Genomic DNA, 14,692 nt, shown 5'->3' with positions numbered 1-14,692 from the left:
ACATCAATTATTTAATTTCAGACAAAATTCAGGCTGGGAACCATGTGGAAGACTGAGACAACTGGACTGCTACTGACGTTGTACTTCTTCCATCTACAACCTGCAGGGAGATATTCCCTCTTCCTGTATTTCATATAGCACTTCATCCTGGCCTATGATGCATATGTCTTTCCATAATGTCTATCAATAGTCAGGATTGTAAATCAACTCTTGCAAGGCTGAACAGGCTTATCTTTCCATACCAATTTCCAGTGTCTCTCTAAGCTATATGGGCACTGTTTTGTCTGAGCCAATCAACTCCAAGGGACAAGCCTTATGTACCTTCATAAGGTAGACTTGATTCTATATCCTTCCCCTTTGCACCCTCCCATCCACCCCACCAGACACCAGTCCTTTGGCCACGTGATGTGTTTTGAGAGGGATTGTAATAGCAATGCTGGGAACTCATATTAGCATTGCTTGTACAATGACAGTTTGTATTTGTTTAGTCCAAAGTCACCCAGAATATCTCATGCCAAAAGTAAGGGACTGACACAACATTCAACTGGACATGGCTGCCTGCACAGTTACTGTATAGCAGGAAGACCATTCGGTTAGAAACGCAGAGTCCTTAACCACTGGGAAAAACAGCCACATTATCAATGACACCACGTTAAATTTGAGTAGTGCAAATTGAGAAGCTTTCTAACTATATAAAGATAGAGGCTGGGACAGAAACAAAAAGAGTGGACCAAGTGAACTAGTTCTTCCAAATACGGACTGCTGTTCTGCTTATTGCTCCACAGTGATCTGCTGGAGACAAGGCATAAAAACCTTCAAGAGAAAGTAAGAATAATAATGTGGACATTTTGGCATGGTGAGATGACCCACAATGACAGGCCAATAATTTTCCTATCTTTCAGTTCTGTGGAAAGGTGCTAAAGAAAGATCTATTTTCCAAAGTGCATAAGACATTAAGAGTTTGTTTGGGAAAGCTAACGACCACTTATGAGCATACTAAATATTCTAAAACTAAGTTGGTTAAAAAATGGACATTTTTCCTATAGGCTGGAGTTGGGAAGAGACATTGTGCATTTATCTCAGACTGATTTATATTGCTTGTATTTGGATGTGGAATATGGCATACATCAGAACGTAAGCTACTTAAAAGAATTAAGGCAGGATGTCAGCAACATTTTTGGCTGGAGTAACAAAAACACCCCAACCTCAACCCACACCTTGACTTGGCGTGCAAGAAGCAGAGGACAGGGGAGCAGCGAGGGGTCCAATTCTTGTTGCTAGTGCTGGGTGCATGCGTGCCTCCGAAAGATAGCAAGGCAGAGGCTGGGGTTGCGGTTCCCCAGCCCCTTCCCTGCCACGCACCCTGAGGCACTCATGCATCTGCCACCGCCACAAAGTCAATGAATACCAGGGCTCTAGACCCAGGTGCAGCTCTTTGCAGCTTTCCCGCTGCCTGTTGCAGCTGCCCAGAGCCCAGGCTGGCTATGTCAGGCAGCCAAGAAGCTATGAGCAGCTGCACCAGGCTCCAGAAGCCTGGCCAGGCAGTAGTTACATGTGTGCCTTGGGGTGCACAGCCAGAAAAAGGCCTGGAGCAGTGCGTGCAGCTGCTGCCACCATGGAGCATGGCTGGGGATCCAGAGGCCAATGCAGCTGTTTGCAGCCTTTCGGCTGCCTTCTACAGCCGGCCCAAGCTATGGGCAACAGAGATGGCAACAGAAAATGTAGGAAGAGCTAGAAAAAAGGACCCTACCCAGGCTTTTAAGTTTGCATCTTTCATGACTTTGCATCCTGGGACCTGCCACAAAGGCACCACAAGCAGCTTTATGTATTATTTGCACATATAAAGAAATTGATCATCACCCCACCAAATAGGTATTTCTGGGTATAGGAGCTACGCAGCTAATCTGACTTTTGCCATGAAGGTCTTGGTTTATCTGCCTCCTAGATGGGCAGTGTACATTAGAGAGGAAAAAAGCAAAAAAAAAAAAAAAAAAAATCTTTCCTTCCCTTAAGACAAGAGAAATTTTCTTTGTGGTAGGATCAACTATGTTCTTCACAGTTACTGTGAAAATCACATTAAACAAGCTAACTGTTGCTACCAGAACAAGGCTGTTATCCACAGGAGTAGTGCACCAAGTCTTCAATTCAAGTCTGCAAGCAGCCTGGGATCCGTGGCCGGTGGCAGCTACCCAGAACCTGAGCCAGCTGTGGCATGCCAAGCAAAATGACCTTGCATGCCATGTTCTGGCATGGGTGCTGGGTTGGCTGACACCTGAATTAGGGTGAGTCTATGGTCTGGTCTTTCCACATTCATTTGCCAAGGTACATTTTGCATTTTGTGGAGATAAATACCAAAACCAGGCACTGCGAATTATTCTCTCTGCTGCATTCTCTGAAGGTGAGCAAGGATGAGCTCTGATTTTATTATTTCTTTAATGGGAGTTTGCCCCTCATAATCCTGGTTCCAACTAGAGATGGCATTCTACCCAGAGCTATTCAGACTCAAGAACAGAGGCCAAAATACTTACAGAAGCTTTCTTTTGCCTCTGGCTTTTCTCAGTTTAACTCTTCCTGAAGCCTGTAAGGATGCCAGCTGCTCCAATTGCCCTAGCAGGGGAAATGGAGCTGAAGAGCCAGAACTCCCCAACTACAACCCTAGGATGTGACTGGGAATTAGACAAACTTCAGTGAACCAAAATGTTAGTCTAAAACTTGAAACAAATTGGAACCCCCCAAAACAAACAAACAAACAAACAAACAAACAAACAAACAAACAAACAAACAAACAAACAAAGATGCAGCAGTAAGGTCTGTGTGACACCCCAGCTGCCATGCGGGAAGAGAAAAAGGGCAGATTGGAGGGAAGGACACAGCTATCAAGAAATGAAGTGCTCCCACACTTGCTACCAGTGCCCAACAGACCTAGTTCTGCCCTTCACACAGCAAGCAGGCTGAAGTAACCATTGAAATGGACCTGTGGACTTTAACGTAACAGAATAATTAAAACTGTGGCACTTGAAACTTTTGCAAGTTACAGAAGTACTGACTAGTTACATTAAACATTAGTTCTACCCATACGCTTGATCTGTTAAGATCTGTGGGTAACAAGTATTATAGTTATCTTAGTATTAAAGATTAAAAGAGATAACATCTCAATAGGATTAGATTCTAATGCGTTTATTACAGAAGTTTCTATCAAGACTGAAATGCTACTTTCAAATAAGAGAACATTCTCTGGGAAAAATAAAAATAAGGACAACTTACTGTATGCATAGGTTCTGAGAAGGAATGTATTTCTTATTCCTACAACATTGTTTACATTCAAGTCAAACTCCACACAGCTATGGGGAGGGAAAAACAAAACAAAAACAAAAAAAAAAGAGAATCAAATTTTATCACGCACTTTAAAAAAAATGTCAACCTGAATATATCGTATATTTTACTACCTATCTAATGACAATGTTAATACCACTACTAATCTGTTCACAGGAAACATGAGTTTAATGGAACCTCTGGACATTTGCTTTTTGGGTTAATAAAAAAGTAGGAGGCCATGAAGAAAGCCATTTGCTTTACTATTCTCTTCATGACCCAATGGTGGGCTTGAATTCAATTGTCATATACAAACAATGTTGGAACAGAGTTGTATCAATTAGACAAAAACAGAGCAAAAATGGCAGCTTACTACTTCTTTGATATCAGCCTACCTTTCCTCTGACTAACCTTAAAATATAGGATCATTTACTAAACACACATTTGCTGAAATGTGATGAAACATCTTTTGGAGTCATTTAGGATTCTCTGAAGTTTTAGTTGGGAGTATAGTCCTACGGAAAGCAGAAGGAAAACACAACAACTAAAAGAGGCTAGAAAAGTGCAAATCTTTCCATTTTATGAGTATACAGATTCAACTGATCCTCCTTTTGGAACTCATCAATGAAGCTGTCACACTTCTAGTAGCCTTAATATTTGTCTCTGGTTAGAAATCAGAATGATACAATTTATAGACCGTTTCATGCAAAATATGCAAGACTCACTATCAAAAAAAATCTCCACTGTGGTACTAGTTCAGTGTGCATGTTTAAAAAAAAATCTTTCACATTATTAGCGTAAAGCAGGAAAAAAAGTACACCATGCCTCTTACTACTTCCTGAAAAACTTTAATTGTAATACCAGCATGAGAGTCAAATGATCTAGATTAACAACATCTGCATTTACAGTCACCCAAGTATAGCAGCATTTCAGTCTGTAACAGAAAGGGTAAACTAGCTGCATGCACTAGTCATAAACTAGAGGGAGGGGTTGACATCATTTTGGGCCAGTGCCAAAAACACCCTAACCTTAACTTGTAAGATGTTGGTGTACCAGGGGCAGATGGTGGGGGAGCTGCAAGGGGCCCAACCCTTGTTGTGGCAGAGCAGCACCAACCCCTTCCCCACCATCTGCCCTGAGGTGCACATGCAACTGCCATCTGCAACAAGGCAGGTCAGGGCTCAGCAAACTTTGGTGTAGCACCTCTCAACCTCCTGCCACAGCTGGCCTGGGCTCTGGGCAGGCACCTGCCACCCGCCACGGAGGCTGGGCTATTCACAGCAGGGAAGTTGCAAGAAGCTGTACTGAGGTCTGTGGAGCTTTGGCTTGGTTCATTGCTGGTGGTGGGTGACGAGTGCCTTGGGGCTGATGGTAGGGGAGCTGTGAGAGGCCTGATCCTTGTGGCAGCGCAGCCCTGACCCCTTCCCAGCCATCCATGCCAAACAAAATGCCTTCTTGGCACACATGCTAGGGGTTGCCTACCCCTGCATTAGAGGTTCGCACTTACCAGTCAAATATCCTTATGATTTAATTTTAACACCCATATCTCATTCACAGAGCCTTTATTTGGCAAAGGATTCCTTTGATATTCTATTTATGTTCCCCTAATAAAAACGTAATCTTATAAATGTTTAAACTGGCGGAAAAACAAGCATGCGAATTAAACAAACTATCAATTCTGAGAAGCTGCAGAACATTTTACATTGGAAAAGAACTCCTTATTTCAATAATCACTTTAAAATAACCCACTACATTGTGTGTTATACTATTAGCTAATTATATCAAGATTAAGCCTTACTCTTCTAGAAGCTGTAAGAGTAGTAAAATATCAAAAAAATATCAGTGGAGCAGGAAATTAATAAGTTTGAGTTAGTGTGTGATAGCTGTTATAAGTAAGTGTGCAAACACCACCAGAAATGTAACTGGCACATACTGCTCCAAGTCACTGAACTACATTTGCTCCCCAGTAATCAACCCCATTAAGAAAGTCTGATGTTTATCAGAGTGCCAATTAAGCAAATTCTACTGCATGAGTAATATGAGAATTTAACAGGTGTTATAACCATACAACCAAAAATGCATTTTGTGTAGTTGGGAGCCAAGGTCATCTATCAAAAGCAGCAAGTATTTTAAAAATTTGCCTGCACACTCAAGCAGGGTGAACAGGAAGCTTTTACAACCTTTTCACAACGGAGATGCCAACAAATATTAAGTAAACTTTACGCTATTGCTGTTTAACAAAGATCCAAGCAGTGGCAGGTAACAAGCACTGGAATTCTTTGCTAGAAAACAGAACTCAAAAATGAAGGTTGAATCAGGGGCTGAATAGCAGGGATATTTCCTCACCCACGCAGCATCCAGGAAGCTGTGGAATAGGAGAGGAAAAAGAGAAGGTAAATGTTCCTTCTCTTTTCAGCTACCAAGTACGCAAGGTGGGTGGCAGGTTGCAAATTTTAGATATCTGAAAGCTATTGACACAAAACATAAAGCTCCTATACAGGCTAGAGAGATAGCACACACACTGGAATTCCATCACCGTCCCTTTCCCTTCCCTCCACAGCTGTTGGGAAAGAAGATTGACTTGGGTATCTCGCTCACTTTTGAACCTCTCTGAATGGGGGTGCATACATATATGTTGATGGAGAGTGCAGAAGAGAAAAAGGCTGACAGTAGTTGGAAAAGTATAGTATTTAGTAAATGAAGTGAAGGTGGAAAAAGTACATGACCAGGGAAAGATAATTTAATGGAAGAAGAAAAAACAGGGAAAATGGGGGAGACACTAAGACCATTCAGGAAAGTTGCAAAGTGACCAAGTTTTTCTTATCCTTTTTACAATTAGAGCAAATCAAAGAAAGGAAATATAACAAAATATGTTGTGTTGCTTAACTGTGGCCAACAATGTTCCAATTATACATATAAGAATAGCAAAACACAGTTTCATTCTTGTAAACTGCTGGGGACATGGTAGCCTTGGCTTCTTATCTAATTTGTTTATACCTTGAACTAGTTGTTAACAAGCAAATTCTTCAAGTCCTGATTACCAAGGATTTGTATTTTGTGGATCATTGTTAGTTAGGTTATAATAATTTAGATTGCATTAGCATTAGATGAAATTTTAAGTATTCATAATATGTACTTTATAATATAAGACATGTAAATTTATCCATTTGTTTAATGTCATGTCCATACTTACCAGGAATTTTTAAAGGATTTTTTTTTTTTTTTATAGTAACCTAAACATTTAGTTAAACTACCTGGGATTTACTACTAAATTTTTATATAAAAAGCTACTTACTGTGATATTTGGACAAACGTCATATAACTTAAGTAATTCATTACTTGGATACATTTATTTAATTTATACCTACAGTTAACTGCCTACATTTAAGTATTAATTTTACATTATCTTAGTATCATGTTCTCCAATGCTTCCAGCTATTCAGAACCTTAAATATGTGGAAAAAGTAAATTCTGAAGTATTCTGCATTTTACAGAATTAAAGTACAGCAATACTGGAAGGTAAGCACCAATGAAAACAGAGGTGATGTATTTTATAGTACTAGAGTAAGGCTTTTTGATCCTATCCACTCTTAAAAGGCCCAGTCCAATAGTTTGTTTTTTTTTCATTTTCAACGGCCAAGTAGACTGGGGAGCAGGAGGAGGAAAAGTGGTGCCAGCAGAGCTCATATCAAGAACTATTCCTATTAGGAATACAGGTTTCCCTTGATTTATGTAGTACGTGAGTTCCCAGAAAACTGCACATAAATCAAATTTGTATAAAGGAAACCCAGTTTACAATGCAAGAAATAGGGATACATTCCCACGGTGGTGAGTAAGGGAGGAAGCAAGGCTGGGACTAGGGAAGGGGCGGGGGAAGGGCTGCGGCACAGCCCATCCACCGCTTCCAGGGCTGCATCAGGGAGCAAAGCAGTGGAAACTGAGTAAGTATGGGTCGCCAGATTTTGGGGGTACAGATCTTGCTGCTACACGCCCTCTGGGAAAGCTGCAGGCTGGGGGGCTGCACCATGCTCTTCCTGGGGAGCACATGCCCCCGGATCTGCACGCAGGATGAAAGCAGGCTGCTGCTGCAGGCTGGGGTTAACACCAGGCTCTTCCCAGTGCTTGGGGCAGGCCATGGCAATGGGAGGGGAGCTGCTGCCACCACAAAATTCGCCATAGCGCCACCCCAACCTGCTCTCCCAGCACCGGGAAAAGCCTGGTACCGCTGCCAGCCCCAGCCTGCAGCGGCAGCCTGCTCTCCTACTGCATGCATATCCAGGGGCACGTGCCCCGAGAAGAGCCCAGCGCAACCCCCAGCCCACCTGGGGCCCATGTAGCACAAAGAGCTACACACCCCTGTCCCATGCCCCACACCCTGCACCCACAGTTTCCTCCGCTTTCCTCCCTTCTGCAGCCCCAGGAGCCAACGAGCTGTGTCACACCCCTTCCCCCGCCCCTTCCCCTATGGACTTACCTCCACTTCTTCCCACTCACCCCAGCCCCTGCTGCAGCAGCCCCGGGAGCAGCTGACACTACCTGCCTGCACCATGGCACAGCGCAGTCCAGGAGCTGGGGTGAGGGGGCACAAGCGGAGCCCCAGAGCTGATCGCATAAAAGTGAATTTACCTCGCATATAACGAATCTGGGGTATAAAAAGGGTGATCGCATAGGAGCCAATTCGCATACATAGAACCCACATAAATCAAGGGAAACCTGTACCTAAATATCAAAACATGAAAGGTTTATACAAATCATAGTCTTATTCTAAAATGGGGCCTTAGAAACATGGAAAGACTCAGGTACTATTCACAGACCATTATGTGCTTTCTCCAATTCAGTAAAAAGTTGGGTATTGACTACTAAAATGGATTAACAGAACGCAGAAATTTAGTACAGTATACTAGTTCAGCACTCCTTCATATTTCTAATATTATTTTCACAGGCATTAATGTAATTAATATAAAATGTAACTACTATTTATCATTAACATGCCCATGCCTTAGACATACTTTCAGTACCTTCTTTCAATAATGCATGTACATAGTCCATTGATAAATCATAAGATTTGCTATAAAACACAAATCATTTCCCTATAAAGGGCCTGAAATATTAATTTGGAATACCATTCAGATAAAAGATTCTTCGTAGTTTTTTTACATACTAAAAAAAAAAAAAAAAAGATTGTTTTATTACAAAAACAATGCTTGCTTGATAACAGGAAGACAGCTTACACTAAGTCTGAGCTGTGAATAAATTCTTGACAAATTAGTTTTCACAAAAAGCAAATTTACTTTTAACAATATTTTTTTTCTCTGACTTCTTCTCTGTGGCAAGGTATTTATTAATGAAGGTCTACAGAAGCAAAGCATTCAGAAATACCAAACAGATTATTTCTGTGACATAGCGATACTCAGTCAGATCATAGAAACAGCAGCATTCCAGTTATGATGGCTGCCTTGGGCAATAAAAGAAATGAGCCAATGTGCTAGCTGAGAAAATGCAAATTTGTGATATGACTATAAATGTCAAATATGAACAAAAAACTTTAAGGGAACTATTTCACGAGCAAAGTACAATTACTTTAAACACATCAAGGTCTAAGAAAGAAGGTTAAATTAAGATACTTGCCTGACTTTATCCCTGAATTTCACTATTGGCACTTTTGCTCGAATCAGCTGAGGTCTCTCAATGTAGCTTGCTGAAAGGGGGAGGGAGGGGAAATAAATGCAGTAAGTTTCCTGCAAAATACTGACATTAAAAAAAACGTATACTAGAGTAAAAGTCAAGCTGGCTGTCAATCTATAGTGAATAAGAGACTATTAGTGGATTTAGCTAGAGTAATTTAATGAAATAGATGAGATACAATAGAAATGCACCCTACAAACATCTCATGAAGTGAACTCTTGCTCATGAAAGCTTATGAATCTCTTGTTCAGCGAGTTTATAAGGTAAATCTCTATCCTGTCTTCTGCCAAACTTCAGGCTATTGTGATGAATTACCTTTCCCTGTTAATTAACCCTGTAATGAAATTTTACAATGATGAATAACTATCACTTAAAAGACAACCTAGAGTTATTATACGAAAATTAAATGAACTTCACACCTACTTAAAAATTAGAATTAGCAGAAGGATTTTAGTTCATAAGATGCAAGAAAAGCTAAATGTAAATAGCATAATCTCTACATTGAGAAGTACTTATTCACAAGAGAAATCTTACTGTAGCCCAGGACCAAACACCTACAAGCCAAGTCAAAACCATGCTGAGAAAGAGCAATATGGCCTAGCACACAGGTGGGCAATTATGTGGGCCCAAGAGCCACATAGGGAGTTTTGATGAGCTGTCACAGGCTGGGTCAGAATTCTCCCACCACCCCCAACTCAAAATTCCCTATGGGGCTTTGGGTGGGTGCAAAGCAGTGTTTGGGAGTGGGACAGACTTGATCTGCCCCCTGCAAACCCTGCCCTGGAGAGCGGGGACTGGGAAGTGTATGCACGTGATGGGTGGGGGAGCCTGCCTGGGAGCCAGCTGAGGGTGAAGAGAGGGAGGAAGAAGCAGGGGGTACATGCAACAGAGCTTGCCTAGTGGGCAGCTACCCCTGCAGTGCTCCACACAAGACTGAGCCCCACCCAGGGCAGCCAGAGCCATGCTCCCACACACAACCATCAGCCCTGGCCCCAGCCTGAGCCTGAGCCTCACCTGTCCACTTGGAGTGATGCTACAGGAGCAGCCACAGCTGAAGGCAAGGGGAGCAGAATAGCTCTGCCAGCGCTAGCTCTGGCCAGCATGCTGCTTCCGGTGGGGTTATTTCAGGTGTAGCCACAGCTGGCTGGGTGCTGCTGTGCTCCCTTCGCTTCCAGCAGCTGCTCCTCCTCCCACTTTTGGCCCTGCTGTGCTGCTCCCAGTGGGCAGGCAGGCAGGGGAAGAGAAGGAAAGCTTCAGTCCAGCTGCTTCCGCTAGAGGGGAAGGGAGCAGAGGACAATCTGCCCAGGTACAGCTGCACTGGGAACAACCTTGCCAAAAGCTGCATGCTGGCCAGGACCCAGGCTGGCAGAAACATGGTGCAAGCTGCCCCAGAAGGACTGGGTGGGGCTCAGCCCCATGTGGAGCACCACAGGGACAGCCACAGGCTGGATCCAGCCAGTCAGTGGACCACACCTGGCCTGCAAGCCATATTTTGCCCACCCCATCCTAGCATCAAGAATAGGCAGGTGCATCCTATGTAGAGTTTAATCATTTCAGTTCTATATTCATGATTTTTTACTTCTGCATTTTGCTAAATATTTTGATTCTTTTATACTTAATCCATAAAAAACATATATTCTTCTAAACAGTTTATTTGTGTAAACTTCCCTTTGAAATTCTTTTATTCTATTAATGGAGAATACTCCAAGAAACATTCACCAGACTTATCATTATACAGAACAAGTTAATTTTATAATTAGAGCACTTTTCTAGCAAAAGGGAAGGACTGCTGCTGCACTTTGTTTTTACAGAAATAGGATTTACCCCCTCAGAAGCATGTCTCTTTCATTGGGAATCAGGAGGCAGACAGAAAAACACTGAATGCAAAAGGAGCTGTCTTAACCATTGAGGGAATGGAGTAAAGGTCTTTTAATTATCTGCCGTATTTAAGTAAGCCTTGGACCACTTAACTCGACAGGTCATCCATACCAAATATTTAACATCCGATTGCACTTCACTTATGTCAATTAAACCAGAGTAATACTTATGGACAAGCTAAAGGTAAGAATATTTTGCATTTATCTTTACCACTCCATCACAATCTTTGCCTTACTCATCATTATAATACTGTTTTGTATTTCTCTCAATCAGGATTGTGAATAGAGTAGTAAGCAGTTATTTGAATGTTAATGTTGACATTCAACCTGAAGTTGTAGGCTTATGTTGTAAATGTTGTATGATGATATTATTTTATTAAAAATGTATTTTCCTTTAAAAGAAAGCAAAATGTCTGTTTGGTTTTAGGATCTGTAAAGACTTGTTTTCAAAATTTGCATCTTGGGACAAATTAACTGACAATATCTCTTTAACCAGATCTGAATGTAGTTTTAATTATAATATCCTGGATAACAAAGATTGACATTCTGAGATTGTATTATTAGATGCATATCTGGATACCACTATCGTCATTTCTGGTCATTCTTACAGAAACATGAAAGTTAGTAACTTGTAACCAATGTTCAAAAGAGACTCTGCATATTCACACCCACTGTTTGCACCAATTAGTATAGGTCAGATCATAACACTTTGACTAGCAAGATGTAGTGAAGCAGTTCCTCTCCCAACATCATCCCTAAACACTGCAAGGCTAGAGCTACACAAGAGCACAGTGCTCCAACCATCTCAGGCCCTGTCCCTGTACTCCATGGCCTTGTAATCAGGGTGTGGAATGCCAAGAGGGTGAAAATGAAAATCCACCACGAACAACTCAAGTTACACACAAGTAATCCATGTGCTGGCTCAAAATAGATTGACTAAAAGTACTTATACTCAGGAAGGATGACAAAAGTCCTAATTAAATAGGGTTTGGAAAAATTGCCTTTCCAGGATTAACAGGAGATGTTGATGCCAGATCCACAGTGCAATATTTACTATGTTACAGAAGGTACAAGTAGCTGAAAATCCAGATGCTGCTCTACTAGAGTAGACCATATCCCTGGTCTGCTCCAACAAAGTAAATGGTCAGTTTTCAGGATGGAAAGAAGTAAACAGCAGGTTCCCCCAGGGATCTGTGTTAGGATCAGTGCTGTTTAACACATTCAAATGATCTGGAAAAGGGGGCGAGTAGCAAGGTGGCCAAATTTGAAGATGACACAAAATTATGTGAAGTGGTAAAGACCAAGATGGACTGTGAGGAACTATGGAAGGATCTGGTACGACTGATCTGGCATGATTGAGCAAATGGGAAACCACATGGTGGATGAAGTTCTATGGAGACAGATGTAAAATGATGCACCTGGGCAAAAACAACCCAAATGATATCTACTATGCTATGATGGGCTCTACATTAGCAGTTACCACACAGGGAAGAGATCTGGGAGTCACTGTGAATAGTTTACTAAAAACATCCACTGAGTGCTCAGCAGCAATTACTGACAAACAAAACACTAGGAATTTGTGAAAGGAATTGTGAACCAAACTGAAAATAACCTCATGCTCCTTTATAAATCCATTGTGCATCCACGCTTTGAATACTGTGCCCAGTTCTGGTCCTCACACCCCAAAAAAGCTATAGAAGAACCAGAGAAGGGCAACAAGGATGATTAGTGATATGAGGAGACTTCCATATGAGGAGAGTATAAGAGGCTACACCTATTCAGTTAGAAATGAGATGCTTGAGAGGGGGACATAAGGGTTTACAATATACTAAATGGTGATGAGAAAGGAAACAGGGATTTATTATTTACTCTCTTACACAATACAAGAACTAGAGGTCACAGAATGGAACTAGTAAGTAGTAAATTAAAAAGAACAAAAGGAAATTATCTTTAAAGTGTGGAACTCATTGCCACCAGATGTTGTGAAGGCCGACAGTTTAGCCAGATTCAAAAACTGATTGGACAAATTCTTGTAGGAAAGAGGCATCAGTGGATATTGAGCATGGGTGTCAGGGATACAGGCTCTAAATATCAGAACTTCCTATATTTTAAATGCTAAAGACTGCAAGTGAAAGGGGAACAGTGGGGAAAACTTCCTAGCCATACCCTGTTCGGTCTCCCTTTCAGCATCTACTCTCTGCCAGAACCAGAATGCTTTTATTGTCTACAGCTATGCAGATCATCCTGTAATCAAATCAGTCAGAGGCAGGAAGGTTTTGAGAGCTCATCTAGCCGTTCAAATCCAGTTCATTGCTCTATATCCTCATCTGGTTGCATCTGGACTGGATATATCTGATGTGACGGTCATCATCATCAATGTTATTAAAGGACTAGTAAATTGCCTGCTCCCTCCTTGCCTCTGTGCCCAGCCCCATGCCACACCCCCTTGCCACTCCGTGCCTGGCCCCACACCACCCGCCCTAGCTGCTCCGTGCCTGGCCCTCCGCCACCCCCCTTGCCGCTCCATGTCTACCTGGCCCACTCCACTGGAGCCATGCCCTACCCACCATTCTTGGCACTACCGGCTAAAGCCACACCCCCAAAAGCATTACGGACAGATGGACACGGACAGATGGACTAAGCCACACACACACACACACACACACACACACACACACACACACACATATATATATACTTGCTTCATGCCACTGCTATAGAGGACTTACTCCATAGATACAGAAGCAATCCTTGAAAAATGGAGAATTTCTAAAGCCTACTATGTGCTGGATTTAGAACCTTTTTTTTCTTTTAGGTAATCAATATTGCAAAGTTCTCATGTCAACAAGCATGAAGTGTTACATTTGCAACTAAGGCTATCAACCTCATTAGCCTGAGAAAGAAAAACAATATCATCTTTACTTACCTCTTTTCTGTCTAAATTTGAGATGAAGGTAGCCTTTATGAACAGGGTCTGCTAAGAGCATACCAGAAGCAATATCTGCTGGTACAGCCCAAGACCTAATTTTGTCAAAGAAGGGGTGTAGTTTTGCTATAAATAAGGAAAGTTGCTTGCTTTGGGGAGATTTAATTACCTAGTCATAGTTGGTAGGGTCGGAAGGGACCTGAGGAGATCATCTAGTCCGAACCAATGCCGTGGCAGGAAAGAGTACTGGGGGGGTCAAACGACCCCAGCCAGATGTTCGTCCAGCCTCCTTTTAAAGACCCCCCGGGTAGGAGCCAGCACCACTTCTTTTCGAAGTTGGTTCCAGGTTCTAGCTGCCCTGACAGTGAAATATCGCCTCCTAATGTCTAGCCTAATACTACCCTCTGCTAGCTTGTGTCCATTGTTTCTTGCAACTCCCGGGAGTGCTTGGGGGAACAAGGACTCTTCCCAATGCCTGCTGGTCCCCCTTGACTAGTTTGTAGACTACCACTAGATTCCCTCTCAGCCTTCTCTTTTGGAGGCTGAACAGGTTCAGGTCCCTCAGCCTCTCCTCGTAGGGCCTGCCCTGCTGACCCCTGATCATGTGGGTGGCCCTCCTTTGGACCCTCTCCATACTGGCCACATCCCTCCTGAAGTGCGGCACCCAGAACTGGACACAGTACTCCAACTGTGGCCTGACCAGTGTTGCATAGAAGGGGAGGATCACCTCCTTGAACCTGCTTGAGATGCACCTGTGAATGCACGACAAGGTATGGTTGGCCTTCCTGACCGTGTCCCCACTTTGTCAGCCCATGTTCATTGTGGCATCAATGATGACTCCAAGATCCTTTTCTGCCTCTGCACTGGTGAGAAGGGAGCTCCCCAGCCTGTA

General features: G+C 42.6%; 1 protein-coding gene across 4 annotated transcripts in view; it reads right to left on the bottom strand.

Moving 5' to 3' along the window:
* Positions 1–14,692, bottom strand: part of TENT2 (terminal nucleotidyltransferase 2) — a 96,463-nt gene that overhangs the window by 60,188 nt on the left and 21,583 nt on the right. For all 4 annotated transcript variants that reach the window (XM_059725116.1, XM_014594805.3, XM_019482106.2 and 1 more), the window contains 2 exons: positions 8,941–9,010; positions 3,265–3,341 (listed from right to left, as the gene is read on the bottom strand). In XM_059725116.1, the coding sequence (XP_059581099.1) occupies positions 3,265–3,341; positions 8,941–9,010 (147 nt within the window). The remainder of the gene's footprint in view (positions 1–3,264; positions 3,342–8,940; positions 9,011–14,692) is intronic.

Source organism: Alligator mississippiensis, chromosome 3, assembly GCF_030867095.1.
Source record: "Alligator mississippiensis isolate rAllMis1 chromosome 3, rAllMis1, whole genome shotgun sequence".
Lineage (NCBI taxonomy): Eukaryota > Metazoa > Chordata > Crocodylia > Alligatoridae > Alligator > Alligator mississippiensis.
Note: the sequence above shows the minus strand (reverse complement) of the source record. Positions and strands in the feature narration are given on the sequence as shown.